The following is a 17520-nucleotide window of genomic DNA, read 5'->3' on the forward strand; positions in this document are numbered from 1 at the left end:
ATTAAATCATTCAGAGGTGGTAACAGAATGGAACTCAAGTGTGCTCCTTTTTTAAGAGTTTCCTATATATTATATAGGATGTACAAACACACACGCTTGGGTTTACCTTGAGATGACCATCGTGTTCTGATGTTTACTCTGACAACATGCTGCAGCTTCTTTGAGAGCTTCTATCCACACTGTACTTTGGCCCTGGGCTCTTAATTCAGCGGCTATAGTCTCCGACACATCTTGCGTCTCGGTATTCACAGTTTTTTGTTCAGCAGTGGCGTCGCAGGATGGAACTTTGGGAAGTGATCCGTCCTCTGGAGGAGCAACAACCGGATCAACCACAACTGTGTCCTCAGACTTTGAAAATACCGTCTGATCGCAGATCGTCTCCGACTGTGTAGGAAGTGCAACAGGGCGTGATGAATCTGTGGAGCACTTTGATGAGATCACAGAAGAGACTGAAATAACATCAGTTCTTTTAAATTCAAGGCTGTCGTGATGTTCTACGGCCTTTAAAGCACCAACACCTTCCTCGGTGTTACAGCCTGTAGCCTCTGTTGTTGGGGAGGAGCCATAAACACTGAAGTCTGACACTTTAATCGCCCCTGGGCCACTGTCCTCCTGAAGATCTTCAATAGCCTTTGTTTCCATTCCTTCCTTCTTAATTGCTCTTTTCTCACTTACTGCACTGTGTTTGGCACCAGCTGTGTTTTCCTCTGTCGAGCATTTTGCAGGTGCTGCTGCTCCCACATCATTTTGTGTTGACGGGGTTACAATGAGGCTCTGTAGGTCCAGAGATTCACCCACTGTGTGCGGAATTTCACACTCTTCGGTGTCACTGCTATTGCTTTTAGCAGCAGTTGGGTCTTTTTCATCCACGGTTTCTCGTTGCCAGACAGACTCTGGGAGAGTACACGTGTGTCCCCCTTTTGCCTCGTTTCCACTTTTAAGAGTTTCTGTATAAATGTCATCACTAACTGCGCTGACCTCTGAGGTACAGACTGGGAAACTCTCATATTCCTGTGATGCAGGTACAACAGATATATCAGTGCTCGTTGAGGTCTCCGGCGCTTCGTGGCAGACAGCTGGTGGATTAGTTTCTTCTTGGCCTTTACCACCAAGTTCACTGAGCAACTCGGTGCCTGGCAATAAATCTGCTGTACCTCCTACCGATAAGCTGGGCAATTTATTCTCATCCAATCTCAGTTTCCCATCGCCTACATGATAAGAATCCAGTTTTCTGCTTACATCAGCTATTGCACTTCTTTCAGAATCAAGTCCATCATCATTGGAAATACTGGCAAGGTGAGAGAAGCAAACCTGACTCGCTTCAGTACCATCGTCCCTTTTTGCAGCATCTATCATTGCTTCAGTTTGGCTTCCAAACAGACCCGAATTCCCAACAAAGCTGTCACTTTTCTCTGCTACCAAGTTTATTCCTGGAAATAATGCCTGTTGTGGAGCCAAACAGTTGGACTGGGCCTGGGCAGGGACTGCGTCACTCTGCAGCGGGTCCCGTTCAGAGCTGCACTGAAGTGTCTCTGTTAGATTTTGGCAGAAACATTTGTCATAAGCTGATTCCCTTCCAGTCTGTCCTTCAGCACTGTTCTCTGGTGCTTCTGGGTGGCTGTCAGAAAATGAAGAGGTCTTTACTGGGCTGTCTGATGCGTTGTCATATGTTTTTCCTTCCTTCTTCGTATCATCCAACAGTGATTCAGTGTTTTGCCCACTCACTTCCTCAAAAGCCTCGTTATCCTGGCCGTTAGTCTGTTGTGGTGTCTTTCCCATCTCCAGCCCGTTGTTGTCTGTTTCCTGTCGATTGTCTGTTGAACCTTCAACCCATCTCTTTCCTCCATATGTTTCATCTTCTGCTGCACTCTTCTCCTTCACAGTGTCTTGCCCACATTCATCCCCAGGCAGGTCCGAACGGGGAGAGCGGCTACTCTTATTTAGGTCATCTTTTGTGGGTGGCTCACATACAACTTTAGTAAAGTCAGATTCAGGAGGAGGCTGTGAAATAACACCATGGGCTTCAGTCTTTGCCATACCAGGAGACACACTTTCTACCATTATATCATTAATCATACATTTATTAATTAGAATATCAGTTTCCGCGGTATCATTTCTATTCCCAATATCACTTTGTGGTACTGACATCATTGACAGTTCTCCGCTCTCCGTTCCAGGCACTTCCATGACACCACCGTCAGCTTTAAATGCATCCGTTTTCTCAGGAGTCGAGATGTTACAGTCAGCGATGACCTCCAAGTGATTCAGCATCGGGCCAGAAGGCTGCAGCACAAATGCATGATCACTAGCAGATTGCTCGGAAGCAGAAATTAACTGCCGAGAAGCAGCCATGTCGGAAGCTGCTGTATCCTCTTGCAAATAAACATTGTCTTCAAAGGTTGCCTTTAAGGGATCTGAGGGGTCACGTCCACTAAGTGTTGGTCCATCCAGTTGGGTGGGAGGCTGCGCGTCTGTGTGGGTGATAGTTGCAATTTCAGCTGCTGCACTGGTGACAAGATCAAGCTGCAAATCAGACACCTCAGTGAAGACATTTTCTAAATGTCTGCAGGCATCATCGTCACCAGCAGCTGGAGGTGCAGGACAAAAGGGCAGGTTCTGGCTACTTTCACTCTTTTCCAAATCAACAGGTACATCACCTTCAGCAGGTAAACTCAGAGGCAGCTCAGATTCAACAGGTAAGTTATCCGACTCCTCCTCTGCCCCCAAGAGATTAAGCACATTGTCTGGCAGTGGTTGGACCTTTAGATGATCAGGCTCACAGATCGCATTTTGTGTCAAGGCTAAATATTCCTCATCATTTTGATTCTTATTGCTCGTGCACTGAAGCAGCTCTGAGTGGGTCTCATCCATAGACTTTGAATCCAGAGTGTTTGTCTTCAAGTTTGAGTTATCATCCAAGTTTATGCGGAGATCTTTAATCCCCGGTTCTCCTCCTGGTGGTCTCTGTGATGGTGGCTCATCCTTTCTATCAGCTACACTTGTGGAGATTTCTGCCTTATTGTTGTTGAGAAAGTCCTGGAAGATATAACTTGTCTCAACAACAGGATGTTGCAAACTCTCACGCACAGTCAGTGGAGGCAAAGAGTCAAAGTCTGTGGCCAACACTGGCAAGTTCTTCACATCCTCAAAGTGCATTTTGTTCTTGCTTCCGCTGTAATCACACACATGCAGTCCGACGGACGACATCGCCTGTTTACCTTTAAGGACCTGAACCTGGTCCTCAAATGAAGCTTTGGCCGTCCTGGCTTCAAATGTGCCACACTCAGGTGCAACCTGTTGAATGTCGTTTGATTCCTGCTTGATTGACGTTCGTGCTGAAGTAGTCTGAGGCAGTGGGATGACGTGGATACGGGTTTTCTCTTCCTGCGTGATAGATGACTCCTCGCAAGTGCCGTCCAAAGATGGTTGTGCTTCCACAGAAATCACATTCCGGTTGCCCTCAGTCCTCAACTCTCCATTTGTACGGTTTGAGCTCCGTTCAGAGGGAGCGGATGGAGGTAAATCTGCTGCGTTCTGCTGTTCCTGCCAGCACTGGGAGGAATGGTCCTTTTCAATGCAGAGGCTCTCAGTGATGGTAGGAATCTGTTCACTCCAGTACTGTGGCTTCAGCAGTGACTCGGCAACATCGGTGGGTGGACACATTTCCGTCTCGGCTGATGACACCCCACCAACAGAGCCCTCTGGCTGGCTGAATATAATGTGCTCACTTGCCAGCCCTCCTTTGTGTTTCATGTCTCCCTCTCCTCCCTCCTCTGCTGCCTCCAAACTAACAACGGAGTGATCCAGACAATCAGGACCAGTAAGTAGCCCACAGGGAGTTGTACTGCTAACTGCTTCTAAAAAGAGCGCCTCCTTTCCTCCCGCCTGTCCCTCCGGTGATGATATCTCTATGTCTGTGTTGCAGATATTTCTCTGTCCCTTCGTTTCCGCCTCGACCACATTGTGTGGCATTTTGCTGCTGCAGCTTTCTTTAGGTGTGTGCTGTCCGGTAGCAGAAAAAGCAAGTGAGCATGTTTCCTGTGAGGGGATTATTGAGAGCTGAGGACCGTCCAGAAGCCTCCCTTTCTCTGTACCTACCCCGTCGCTGACGCAATTATCTTTCCCTTTTAAAGATTCCTCTCCTCCTGCTTTCTCACCCTCTGTAAATGCTACAGTAGCTACTCCCTTCAGCGAATCACGCCTCACACTTTCTCCCTTGCTTTCTATCAATACTCGCATCGTGGGTGTCGTCAGCGGTAACGCAGCAACCGCTACTACAGCCTCTTCAAGGGCACTCTTTACACCATCCTCTCCCACACAAGCCTGGCTGTCGAGAGGTGGCCTGTGATCCTTCTGTGGAGGCCTCACTGCACGGTTGGTAACAACAGCATCTTGCATTTCTGCATCCGAGCCCTGATCAGAAGAGGCAGATGGGCAAACAGCTGTAGTCTGGAGACATGTCGGCGGTATATTTTGGCTGTTAATGACGCCTGCATTTCCATTTCTGTCATCCTGCGTGTTTTCTTCTGTGCAATGGTTCACAGAACATGATGTATGGTTGTGGTCGTCTGACTGAGGAGGCCCCTGTAATGGAGCCTGCCTGGATGCAGGTGAATGAGTCAAGTAAGTAAGATGATCTGCCCCACTAGAAGGGGAGGACAGTGGGGGGCTGGGGCTGGGCTTTTCCCCAGGACTCAGCTGTTGCCTGTAGTTAACAACATTATCAGGCTGTTGTGCACAAGTCACGTTTGGAAGAACTTTCTGTGTCAACAATTGCACATTTGTCACTGAAGCTGAGTGAGTTATTACACTTGGAGGGGACACAGGCCGAAGATCCTCTTTTGCTCGCACTGTCTTTTTCTTTTTCCTTGATTTCTTTTTTCCCTTCTTTGGCTTTTTTTCTAATTCAGAGCACGTATTTACCTCCGTCTGCTCCTCTGAATGCATCTGCGATAACGTACCAGTTTCCTTTATTTGAAGATTACTGCCCTCCTGTGTTGCAAGAACTGAATCACCATCCTTTACAGCACTCCTCGTCTCATCAAGGCCGTCTTTCTTTGATTCTGTAGCCTCTACGATTCCTAACAAAGTCTCTTTCGTACACACCGGCGTAGTATTTTCCTTAATAGCCACATTATAATCACCATGACGGTCCTTCTCATTTAGAGCTACAGTTTCTGTTTGGGTTTCATTCCATAAATGTTTTCTTTCCAATTCTGAAAGATGAGGCATTTTCACCTGCGTATCAAATTCAGTTTTCCTTTCTTGTTTAATCTCTGTTAAACAGTCGTCCGCGCTCTGCGTAGTCTTTATTTCACTCTCAGTCTCTGATACCTTAACTTTACTACTGATGCCCAGAATGTAATTCCTGAAACTAAACCCATCTGTATCCTTCTGACTATTGGCTGGATAACTCCTTCCATGTGTACCCGCGTTGCCATGGCCCTCGCTGCTCTGAGCTGGTTGGACTTCACCTCGTGCTAGTGAAGATGACTCAGTCCTATTAACAGGATCTTCTCCAGTTTTTCCCCATAAACCTTCAACATCCTCGGGTGTGGTCGCTAGGGTCTCCGTCACACCAAGTATGCCCAGTGACGCCATTTGCTCTTCGCATTCCTGGAAGGCCTCTTGGAGTTCCCTGTCAAGTTCTTTAGATGGGGGAAGACTCAGGGGTTGGGTGACAGGATGAGGTGATGCGATATTAGGCCAGGGTGATGGCTCGGTGTCTGTGTGAACTGGGTTGCAGTCGTAGGGCCTAAGACGAGGGCAGGGTGAAATGGTTAAGGCGCTGTGCTGGCTAACAGCTGTTCATTTCACGATGCCAAAAAACATGGCGTCTGGCAGGCAGTCCACGCCCAGGCAGCACACCCCAAGATATGCACACACAACTGCACACAGATGCCATTTCCAAAAGGTGCATTTCTCCCAGTGAGAAGTAGGTCCTCTCTATGGGCATATTATTGTTACGCAACATGCCGGTCTGAGCATACGCATCCAAGATAGGTTCAACTATCAAAAATAGGTAATTTAATGTCAATATAAAATGTTTTTATAAAAGATTGAACTGTGTTGCCGCAACAGCAGATGAAGAGTTTCCATCTTATTAACATTTCTTTGAACAGGTGGGGCGATCAATCACGTCAGCGGATAAACACGCTCATACCGGTACGACTTCTGTGGAAGTCAGATTTCTGTGTGTAGCTCAGCGTGTTCCGACACGCCCTAAACTGTTTGGAGTCAAAGTCTTTAATAATTACGCTGGCTCAGTGCCAGGAGGCTGCAGAGTTACAGTTAAACTAATAATCATTGATTCAAGCCAAAGCAGATGGCTCGACATGTAATAATAGTCTAATATTTAACACACATAATAGGTTATAAGATACAGATGGCAGACATTCTGAAGCACCTGAGGTTCAGTTCCTAGAAAAAAATATCCTCTAAATTGTGGATATAATTATTCTCTACAACAGAACTAATTAAACCAGTCACTTATATGACACCTGCACCCATAGAGCCATGCAAACAAATTAAAAACAGGAAAAAAACAAACAAACAGGGAAGCAATATGCATTCGTCTTTCATTGCTGTCATATTAAGTCATCTGGTTAGAGTTGAATTTCACTCCATGCTCTCCCTTCTCTGTTAAATCACCACAGCAGATGCACCATCGTGCCAGGCTCGCGTGGTACCTGGTATCTAGAACCACCAGTGGCTGACACACTTCCATGTGATGCTGCAGGCCTGCCAGCAAGGGGTTGACCTGCTCATGCTTCTCCTCCTCTGAACTAATCTCAGCTCTGCTAACAAACCCACACCACAAATAGACAAACACATATTCGTGCAACAAATGAATAAACAGTGACCTGCTCTAAATAGATCCAAAATAATGTCCAATACAATTAGTGACTATAATTATAATTTAATTTAACTGTGTAATTGCATTTGAATCTCTAGTACGGCTTGAATGCTCCATTCCTCTGCACATGTACTAACCCCTCGTATGTTCTCCTCAAAACAGACAAAACCTTGGAGAAAATCTTAAAAACAAATTATGTGGGGAGTAAAATCCTTTCGGGCCAAGCATGTGTGGTCATATGTGTGGTCCTAATGATGCTGAATGACGACTGCGGCGCAAAAAAGAAACATGATGTCACTTTTTCCTTCTCGGATCTGTCCCACGTGAAGCAGAACAGATGAGCGTAATCCTGTGAAACGTGCGAACGCCAACAGTGGACGGCTTGTGCTGAACCTCATCTCTCATAATAAGGTCTTTAATAAGAAAATGGTTTTCATATTTATAGGCACCACAAGTTTTCCAGTGTGAAAATCATTTCTGTCGGCAAAATGGTGCATAAGAGTGAATCCATCGCACCATTATCTTAGTGTCATGTTCAACTTACCCCAGTGAGGACTCCCAGATGTTGAGCTCACTGCTGAAGTCTAGACTGGGCAGCAGGTCATGAGGAAACTCAAGCTCCTCCGTGTCGTCCTGTTCTCCAGCCTCTATGTTCTCCTCCACTCCAGTGAGCACTGGGATGTCTGAGAGAACCGGTGGCAGAGGTAGATTCTTCTGGCTGGATGGCGAGTCGGTCCTGCAGGTTAAGCTCTCAGCTGGAACTTCAGCCTGTGGGACAGTAAGGTACAACCAGTTAGTCACATGCTGATGCCTCTGCTGTGTGTCCTTCTAATTAAGCAACCCTGTACAAAGTCAACACGGGGATCGGAAGATTAGACATGCAGAAACAAACACAAATGACTCCACCCATGGTAAACTATGAAGTCGAGCATTGTTTGAATAGCTTTAAATAGGGGTCTTATGGTGCACAAGTCTGTGTTTATAATGTTCACTCCATCTTAGAGACATTATTTTCCATTATATTGTGTAGTTGCTCCCAACAAAGGAATAACAAAGTTATTTGTTCCCGTGGTTTTAAAGATTCACCAGTGAGCAATGATTAAAGACAAACCAGTTCTGCCGGACTAAGATGCAGTTGTTGACGTGGTACTTAGCATCGTGACTTTAGTTCCTTGTGGTTCACAAACACAATGCTTTGATTGTGGGTGCTTCCTGCTGAAGACTTTCTAAAACCTTAAAGGCTCACGTACAGGTAATAGAGGCATTCCCTTATCTCTGTGCCAGCCCTTGACAGTCTCACAACACAATACTGTGTCGCAACATGATGTTGAAACATTAACACACAAACAACAGCCATGTGTTTGCCTACACTTTGATGAAATTTCACCAGCAGAAAGGAAAGTATACCTTATTTTACTATAACATAAATGGTGCAGATGGAAGCAAACAAGTGGGAACCAATTATCTTTCTTTCCTCGTCACGTCTAACTTGACCTTGATGACCTTGATATTTTAGCACATCTAAACATCAGTGCTGCATGCGACTGGCAGAATACCCTGTTGCACAATGTGAGTGGCCGGCTGACACATGCGAGAATAATACTCAGCTTTTGTGACAATGTTACACTGCCTGGGTAATACTGTGGTGAGAAATTATTGAGATATTGTGCAGCACAAGTTGACTCAAGGCAGTGGTTAAGGCATGCATGACTGCAGATTCAGTTTATGAGGCACTAGCAAGTGATACAGTAATAACAGCATGCAGACAGTAAACCATAAGAACATGTTGAGAATCTGCTTTTTCCTATTGGGAAACCGTTCTTATTTTTTAGATTTACACGCTATGTTTTACCCCCCAAAGAACACCAGGAATGCATTTGCTGGAAGGGGGGAAATGACATGAAAGAACAAGCCAACCACGCTAATTTGAGTGCTTCTTATTATACTGGCTATGGTTCGGTACTATGGCCTCCAGCTGTGCGGATTGTTCAGATCAGATAGCAGATTATGAACCTTGTCATCACGCACATTAAAGTCAGTCTCAGACGGTTGCATTTTCTCTGGGTTTCCTGTTTCCTGTCTGTCAAAACCAAAAACTCACGACAGAAGCCAGAAAGCACAAGCGACGCTCTCGCCTCCAAAGTTGCTGAATACCTTCTTTCGACATAAAATCGGAAACAAACGACAGCCTGGTCAACAAAAGTTGCGTGAACCCTTTGCTGTGAGCTAAATGGAACGCAGCCCTAATTAGTGTCACAGGGGACACCTGTGCTGCTCCTGCTATTTCTGCCCAAAATGGCTGCTGTTTATATGGAGGAGCGCAGGTGGAAGCCGGAGCTCCAGGGCCAAATGTTGGGCCACGGGGAGGATATTCCCGTTAGTTTAAACCCCACGAAGTCTCCCGGAGAACCTGTTTCTGGGTCGCATCCGTCGACGCCACAGTTCAGACTCTTCGCTGCAAACGTGTGCTAAAGAAGGTGGTTTCCACAGACTTTTCCTTTCTCCTGAAACTTTGCTGCCGCCGATCTTTCGGTGTGCTTACCCACAGAGCTGGAGGCGACTCCGCGGTGCGTCTGGCCCGCTGCGCTCGGACGCGTCTCGGCGTGGCCAGAGGAGGAGGACACAAACACTGCAACACATGCTGCTGACGCTCGCCGCCCTTTTCTCTGACTCAGCAGACTTCACACTCCTCCTCCAAGTCCCGTCCCGACACTCCCATGTCAATGTCCCATCAGCCTCCTCGAGCTCCGGCAGCGCGCGACCATCACGTCCACCTCACAAGTATTGCTTTGTAGCTGGGGTCACCCACGAAGAATCCCTCCCCCCCTTGTCTCCCTCCCCCTCTTTCCTCCCGTCCTCCACTGTCCCGCTCTCCGCCGCTGACACTGACGGTGCCCCTGCAGGTGAATGCTGGGAATTGGGCCACGGGTCGGGGCAGCAGTGACCCCCCCCCCCATGACGGACGATTGGATTTCCGCACCCCACCAGAGCTTTGGTTACATTTTGCGCGGAGGGCGCGCACGGTCTTCCTGCGTGAAGCATCTAGTCAGCGGTCCCTTAATGGCATGGAAGTGTGAACTGCCCTCAGGATATTCCCTCAAGGGTGTCAAGAACATGCAGAAGCGCCATTTTGGCCAGCACCTCTGCCTCACACGTCCTGTCTGAGTGGACTTGTGTGCAATACTGTAACCTCTCACTGTTGCTGTTGACATTGTGTTACTGTACTTTTTTTGGGGGGGGTTACAAGTTCAGTTTAGTCCGTCCGTAAACACTCCATCTGCCAGCACACGTTTCCTCAAACCTTTACACTCAAACAGAGTGCAAATATTTGTACCTGTGGGCAGTCATTGGGATTTTCCTGAGGTGGGAACAGAACAACGTTTTCTGGAGCGCCCTCTTCTGGCTGAGGGTGTGAAGTGAGGAGTTAAACAAAACAGAAGATTTAGTTTAGCTGTGGTTGGGGTGCAACAAGCCACTTTTTTTTTCCCTCCCCAAGAATTTCAAGGCCCATGCTGCAGTGTCATCCGGTGCCAGGTTCTATAGTGCAGTAGATAAAGCGTTTGCATTAATCCTATTAAGATAATTCTGAATTCCAGCCCTGCAGTCACATGGGAAATGTTTTTCCATCCCACAAAGTACAAGGCTGGTGTAGGAAATGGTTACGTGAAACCAGTTAACTATAGAACGCATATAGAATTAAATGATGGACATCTGAGATACCAGCAAATTATGGTAAATTGTTAATTATGACTGTCACAGGATCTAGTATTTATCGTTGCTATTGCTTTGAAGACCTAAACCACAAAATTGAATGTTTCAAGTTGGCTAAATTCTCATTTCTCAAGTCTCAAATATGTGTAAAGTTCCAGAAAAGTGTCTTTAGTGTGCTTTTAACTGAAGCCGGCTGTTATCATGCAAGCAAGGGTGAGGTGCTCGTTAGTCATCCAAAGCGGCAAAAATAAATCAAAATCTAGCCATCTAATGTCAGCGAGGTCGTTCTTACCGACGCCTCGGCGGTGCTGCTCTCGTTCCCCATGGATCATCCAGCTGCTGGGCCAAAACTGCCCAGACTAACAGCCTCTCACTTCATCTGTCTGAAAGACACTAACGCAAAAGGACCATTAACACATGACTCTTTATAAAATATGGTCCTCCAGTCCCTCAACTACTGCTCCACTCACGACAAGATTAGAGGTCTCTCAGCCTGAGGGTGTGTGTGTGTGTGTGTGTGTGTGTGTGTTAGAGATTAGGGGCCTGTGCCCCAGACCTTCACCCCTCCTCAGGGCTCAAAAACAGCAGCATCAGGAGCAAAGCTGGTTCTCATGATCACATACAGGAAACACTTAACATATTAAAATTATAAATAAAGAGCAGTGTCACAGCTGGTGGCGTGACCGTAGCTCCCCACCACAGCAGCCGAGGCCGGGGGGGGATCAGACTGGGGAGTTCCAGAACAACTGGGGCTGATAAACCAGTGCAGCAGCACAAAGCAGTGATGAAGATTTGGGTAATGTTTACTTTTGCTATTTTTGCATGTTTTTTTTTTTTTAACTTCCTCTCGTAGCTGTTTGAAATATTCTCCTTTCACCATGTTTGTTGCTGGATGTGCAGCTGTAAACACTCGTGTGTGTGTGTGTGTGTGTGTGTGTGCTCACATTACTGCAGGGATACATACAGCAGTTGGGGATCGTCAGGAAGCACTGACCTGGATAAGTAAGAGTTTATAAATAGACTTCTATCCCGTCAACTCTTATTACACTTTATTCCAGCCTCATGAACAATTTTTCATGCAAAATCTTGGAGGCTGCATTGTTATTTCTTGTTCATGTTGACGTTTGTTTTCCTTTGACGGTCTGATGGAAGAGGAGTGACCCTCACACCTTAAAGACCTGTGCCACCTCACTCTTTTGCTATTTGTGAGGCCGGGGGTGTAATTTCAGCCCCCGGCTCAGCGGCCGCGCGGCCACTTTAACGGCCGTCTGTGTCTCAGGGCTTGTTTGGTGTCCTTTCGCCTCCCATCAGGCCCTGATTTAAGGTCACGTCTCCAGAAAGACGCCGTTTCCTTTGACCTCTCTCCAACATGGACACCACCACCAAAGAGTCGTCCGGGTTTCTGGTTGTTTATCCGGCGTGTGCATAAGGTTACATGTTGAGATTGTCGAGTAGATCTCATAAAATTCTGATTAAAGCAAAACACAACCGGGTACATTTCACTCAGCCCTTTAATAAACACCCCCCCCGCCCCCCACCCCCCCACCAAACTATAATAACTGAATGATCAATAATTCTGCCCCGAATCACAATCTACTCACCCCTGAAAACGAGCGCCCTCCACAAACACACGCAACCGTTTCACAAACACCTCGAGTCTGTTTACTGGCTGACTCAAGACCCCTGTTTGTTCCTTGCCCTCTCTCCGGAGGAGTCGACGCGCTCTGTTGCTATTTTTGCGCCGCGCGCTCAGTCGCGGGACAGGACAGAGGGTGGACGCGGGACAGGGGGACGAGGGTGGTGGGGAGGTCACCTGCTCTGACAGAGGTGTGGACAGCAGGAGGCGTCGGGCCATTATTGTGGAGAATCCAGAGCTTTCTGTCCTCCGACACAGGAACAGAAAAACACTGCTGTCTCCTAAAATTCTGATTCTGGAGATTTTGGAAATCTATTTTTGATCATCAGGCGTCATGTTCAGCTGAGCGGTCTGTGGGTGAAGCAGCCTTATTACCGTCCCCTATAAATAACACTGATTTGATGAGCTGTTTCTGGTTGCCATGGCAGCACGCCCCACTGCACTGATTCTCTTCACTTTTGCTCCACAGGCTTCTAACGTTCGCTGCCCTCCAGCCCATCGTTCTCTGAGGACGAGCTTCTCACTTAAATTTGCCTCCCCTCGTCTCCATCTCCATCTCCCTGCTGCCCCTCCTCCAACGCTACACCTCTCCGAGCATCTTCTCCCCCTCCTGTCAGACGCTCCCCTCACGCCCCGGAGCTACGCTGCAGACACACTTACACCAGCCTCACGCTGCCTTTACCTGCCGGTGCGAGATTCCCATGCAGCTCCCCATCTTGTATTCCATGTCCTCCTCTGGTGAAGTGACTCGGGCGCTACAGGGCTGGCAGAGAACCCTCCTGCAGAACTGCATCCTTAAGAGTCAGTCCCAGCATTGCCAGAGCAGGAAGGTCAGTGGCGCGGCCGTGTGTGCGAGCCTGTTTCTGCCTGCGAGCCACAGCAGCTAATGAATTCTCCGCAGCGCATCGCCCGTGGTGCAGCTGTGACACATATGTAGTTGTTTCTTTAAGCCGCGGCAGCAAAAAATCAACATTACAGAAGAAGCTGAACCAGTCGAATAAGTAGCAAAAATGGAGGCTGTTTATTCAGCCTCACATCGCTGCACGGAGGAGCAGACTGGAGCTGCGCTTTGGAGGGGAAAAACTCTAAACTGGAGAGAGGAAGATAGGAGGCAGGGAAAAAAGGAGTGTGTGTCTCTTTAAAAAAGAAAAAACAGGAGATCTGAAGGATGAGGATGCACAGTGATACAGTGCAGTCATCCAGCAAAATTTAGATCAGATTCAGGGAAGGGCAAAATGACAGCCAGGACATATTTTGCCTGGTTATTTCAGGAATAAAAACAAAATAAATGATTCTGGTCATTTTCACACTAGAATTACAGTTATTTTTCTGATGATAAGTATTAGTGCAGAGCAAACTGTTGGCAAATGTTCTGTCGAACAGAATCGATCCCCAAACTGAACTCCAACGGCTGAGAGTTTAACAGTTTAATAGTCATAATGTGCCATCAATACAGAAAGACTCGTCTTAAAATCATTTAATACATTCCAAAATCTCAGATCTGTTTGAAAAACTAAAGTTTAAGCCTTAAGTGAAACTTAAGACGTATTTTCTTTATTGTTTATAAATTCAGTTTATGAGACCAAAAGTGACTACATGCCAAAAGTAATGTTGGTTTTCATCATGAGGTCTGTGTGTTTGTAGGATGAATCATTGCACTTCTGATCTCAAAGGCATCGATCAGCTCCTGAGAAGAGGAAAACATAAAATTAGAATCAAAGATTTCCTATTTATAGCAGCCTGCAGGTACAAATTCAAGCGTGAAAAATCACAATCAAATGTCCAAACCTTCCACAACTTTGGGGATAAAGAGATGATGCACTGTTTCCTGCTGGATGAGTCTCCATTGCCCACAGCCGCCTCCTCTATTGGTGCTGCATTAAAAAAAAAAACATGCAACACTGAAATAATTCTCTTAAAATATTGCAATTATTTTTGATGCATGGTGAGATGATGAAACAAATCTTATTTCCTCTCACCTATGCAAGGCAGCTTGGAATCGTCCAGATACATTCGAGCCAACCCATCCTGAAAAACAAAGAGTGGTGTCATGACTGCTGGTGGCCGCTAGAGGGCAGCGCCGAGTGGAGCTTCAGCTCACCCTGATCAGGAAGGACGTGTGGAAAATGTTCTCTATGGTCCGGGAGAACGAGTTGGGGTCAATGACGAACTCATAATACGATATTGGGCAAGTTGCTGTGGTAGAGGCAGAGGGCCGTGATCAGGAACTGACAAAACGATCCTGGAATTATTACAAGAGCGGCTAAACTCACGATCATCTCTGTAATAACTCCTCAGGTATCCCAGGATCCTTTCCACCTCTCTCTCTGTGGCCTCCTGGTGAAAGCCATCTAATTTCTTCAACTATTAAAAAAAAAATGGACACAATTAAGTTCAAAACATATGCACATTTATATAAAACAAAACAAGGGTAATGGAAAGATTCAAAGTGGCCCTGGAGCGAAACCTCCATAGCAGAATATTTAAAGTAAAACTCATTCTATATGTTTTGTAACAATAGCTGTGAGCAGAGTGACACAACTGTTAATATACCGGTAGTTTGCAATTGGTTTTTTTGATCCCTTCACAGTCTAAAAAGCTTCTCCATGTTGAATAGACTTCAGATTTAGTTCCCATCATGCTGGACCTAATTTCTTATATTTTCAATGAATGCCTGAATCTTTTTCAATCTGCAAGAGAAGGGGGGGAACCTCCTTCCATTTAAACAATACAAAACAGTGTTTACCTCAGTTGGCATTATTCTTTTGGCCTCCTTGGTGGGCTCCCTCCTCTGCCGTTCTATCCTTGGCTTCGGGGGAGGCGGCTCTACGTGGAAAGCGCCGTTCCTGTTGAAATTAACCACAGGCGTGTGTGTGTGTGGGGGGGGGGTGAGGCTGGTCATACAGGAAACATGAATGAATTACTTAAATGAAGCCTTCCTGGCCTACAGGGACACTCACATGTAATGAAAGGAGGGTGCTGTCCTGAAGCAGCTCTCTGCTCTCCTGGCCAGCCGGTGCCACGCATCCTCGGGCAGGTAGCCATCCACCTGCTGACCCTCCGGCTGCTCATCCTCTCCACCCTCCAGTCGGTTCAGACCCATGAAGGACAGCTGTCGGAGGAGAGAGACCGCTGCAAATGCTGGGCAAATTCAGACACGCACGCCTCCCACCACACCCTTTCCCCCTGATCGTGTCTGACATCAGACTGAGAATTGTCATTGGTTCTAAAATTCACAGCGTCCTTTATCGTGCTTTAAAAGTGTCAGAGAGGATTGTTTAATGCTCGGATTTGAGATGCAGGCCAGCTTACACAGGAATGGCACGTTTCTGTTAAATGAACACCAGCAATAATTTAAATAAACTCAGATTGTGTGATTCTTTCAGGCAGATTAAAGTCATGAGTACAGACGGTCAATTCACTTACCAGGTTTTCTGTAAAGATGCTGGGATCAAAACCATTGCCTGCACACATCTGGGTTGCTTTCTCCTTCCCCAGGTCTGTGGCCACAACCAGGAACCGAGCGTCCAGAGCTGCTTCTCTCACCTGTCGAACTGCAGAGAAACACTCAAAGCTCCGTGGAGGCTGCATGATGGGAAAGACACGTTCTGGTATTTCAGAGGGGCTGAGGATACCATCAAAGTTACCAGGAAGAGCACCATGCACAGTTTAATGAACCACAGCCTCACCTTTTCTCAGAGTAACATTCTACCACACTCACCATCTTTAAAAAGCCTGTTGGCCTCTTCTAAAACTTCTGTGAGCTTGTTGTTGGAGGGACTGAGTATATCTTCTCTGTTCTCTGAAAGGACCGGAGAGCATGCCAGTCAGCAACACGCTGTCGCGTGGGGAGATCATCTGCCCTGCAGATACTCACGCTGCACGGTGCTGATGAGCTCCCTGTACCTGCTCCGCAACTCCCTCCTTTGTCTTGGGTCATTTTCGCTGTTTTGCGAGTCGGTTGGGTGGAAGGAAAAGGCTCCGACCTCTGCCTCACTCTGCTGTTGCTCGGCTCCCTTCGGCCCGTCAGAGCCATTCTGACGGGAGGAGCCCTCGTCGCCGTCCGCATGGCTTCTCCTCATTCTGCGTTAGCTGATCGCCGACTGCACGCTCAGAGAGCGACAGTTGCTTATTTATCCGAGGACACTTGTAAAAACAACAACAAACAAACACAAAAAGCGTTCACTCACAACCTGAGTGTGACGCGGAACGCGTCCTCTGATCTGTCTGTTTTGTTTTATGCGGAAACGCAACAAATGGCAAAATAAAAAGAAACCGGGAGGTGAGATGATCGTAATACTTTGGCATACCGATGTCAGTTATCTTGTGCGTTATTATTCATTCTTAATGACATCAAAACCCATGCATGATGTGAAAAGGCCACTGAGTACCTGACTGTTAAAAGGTAATAATAAACCACAAAACTCCGCCTTTCTTACATTCTGAAAACGAGATGAAGTTACGCGTTTGTGTAAAAAATAAACAAATAACCCACAGACGCTAATTGGACCGTGTGCGGATGCGGAAGTACTGAACACGCAGTCCTCGCGATTGTGCAGCGGCGCGTGGGCGTTGGTAGCGTCAGCCGATACTAGCTAAACAATATAACAAAACATCGAGACTTCTGTTCTTAGAGCAGATCATATTTTAGAAAAACACGCAAAGATCACAGCTCAACACGTACCTCTTGTCGCTGTTTTTCCGCTACCCGCTAACTTCAACACACCCTGACAGAAAATCCAGAGCGCGCCAAGATTATTGTGATCTGTCGACGAAGTTGGTTTCGTGTTGGAGTAAACGAAATTAAAATTGTGTCGCTCTGAACGGATGTTCCATATGAACGTTGTCGTTTCGAATTGTCTCTTTTAATAAAGTTTGAACTGTGTCGGTATTTATGGAACACATTCTTAATTTCATGATAACGTGTTTATTTTCTACCATGTATTTTAAGGGATTTTAGCACAAACGCAATTTGAGGCAGAACGCAAGACTGATTATTATTATGAAAAATTGCACCAATTTTGTAATAACGGTAGCATAAAGTTTTTAAATTTAGACAGGGACGCTCAATGAAATACTCAAAATATACCGTAATTTCTGAGTACTAAAAAAAGAAAACTATTTACCTCACAAGACAGGTTAATGCGTCCAATTAAATAATCTCCCCATATTTGCAAAAAAAACTAGAAAATCCTGTTGAGTTTCCAGGGCAAGCATATTTGTGGAGATAATTTTGTGTAGTTAATCTTGAAATAATGATTGCTGAACTAACTTCAGTAGACGTCGACATTGCAGGAAGGTCGCAACCAAAATACGT

General features: G+C 46.4%; 2 protein-coding genes and 1 long non-coding RNA gene across 16 annotated transcripts in view; 1 reads left to right on the forward strand and 2 right to left on the reverse strand.

The window, feature by feature from the left end:
• tacc2 (transforming, acidic coiled-coil containing protein 2) overlaps nt 1–13478 on the reverse strand; it is a 37005-nt gene extending 23527 nt beyond the window's left edge. For 4 of the 10 annotated variants that reach the window (XM_029835381.1, XM_029835386.1, XM_029835385.1 and 1 more), the window contains exons 1-4: nt 12886–13478; nt 7401–7624; nt 6690–6800; nt 107–5755 (exon numbers count right to left, since the gene is read on the reverse strand). In XM_029835381.1, coding sequence (XP_029691241.1) covers nt 107–5755; nt 6690–6800; nt 7401–7624; nt 12886–12996 — 6095 coding nt within the window. In that variant the 5' untranslated portion in view covers nt 12997–13478. Of the gene's footprint in view, nt 1–106; nt 5756–6689; nt 6801–7400; nt 7625–9398; nt 9662–10859; nt 10961–11511; nt 11562–12885 lie in introns of those variants that run through there. The other 6 variants (XM_029835382.1, XM_029835383.1, XM_029835380.1 and 3 more) reach the window with 6 other exon arrangements.
• LOC115249595 (uncharacterized) lies at nt 11214–12879 on the forward strand. The gene is made up of 3 exons (XR_003888269.1): nt 11214–11363; nt 11522–11569; nt 12673–12879. It is a non-coding gene; the product is annotated as an uncharacterized lncRNA (long non-coding RNA).
• Nucleotides 13479–13615: 137 nt separating the features above from the next.
• nsmce4a (NSE4 homolog A, SMC5-SMC6 complex component) lies at nt 13616–17502 on the reverse strand. 5 transcript variants are annotated; one of them, XM_011603472.2, is made up of 11 exons: nt 17330–17502; nt 16081–16349; nt 15925–16005; nt 15630–15757; nt 15164–15315; nt 14950–15049; nt 14477–14567; nt 14305–14399; nt 14183–14231; nt 13992–14077; nt 13616–13890 (listed from the first exon to the last, which is right to left on the reverse strand). In XM_011603472.2, the coding sequence occupies exons 2-11, from the start codon at nt 16283–16285 to the stop codon at nt 13825–13827; spliced, it is 1053 nt and encodes a 350-aa protein (XP_011601774.1). In that variant the 5' UTR covers nt 16286–16349; nt 17330–17502; the 3' UTR covers nt 13616–13824. The 5 variants fall into 5 exon arrangements, with proteins under 5 accessions (XP_011601774.1, XP_011601778.1, XP_029691249.1 ...); XM_011603476.2 differs by lacking the exon at nt 17330–17502 and adding an exon at nt 16888–17255 and having other exon boundaries at nt 16081–16306; XM_029835389.1 differs by lacking the exon at nt 17330–17502 and adding an exon at nt 16888–17255 and having other exon boundaries at nt 16081–16331.
• Nucleotides 17503–17520: the final 18 nt, after the last annotated feature.

Source organism: Takifugu rubripes, chromosome 4 (assembly GCF_901000725.2).
Source record: "Takifugu rubripes chromosome 4, fTakRub1.2, whole genome shotgun sequence".
Taxonomy (NCBI): domain Eukaryota; kingdom Metazoa; phylum Chordata; class Actinopteri; order Tetraodontiformes; family Tetraodontidae; genus Takifugu; species Takifugu rubripes.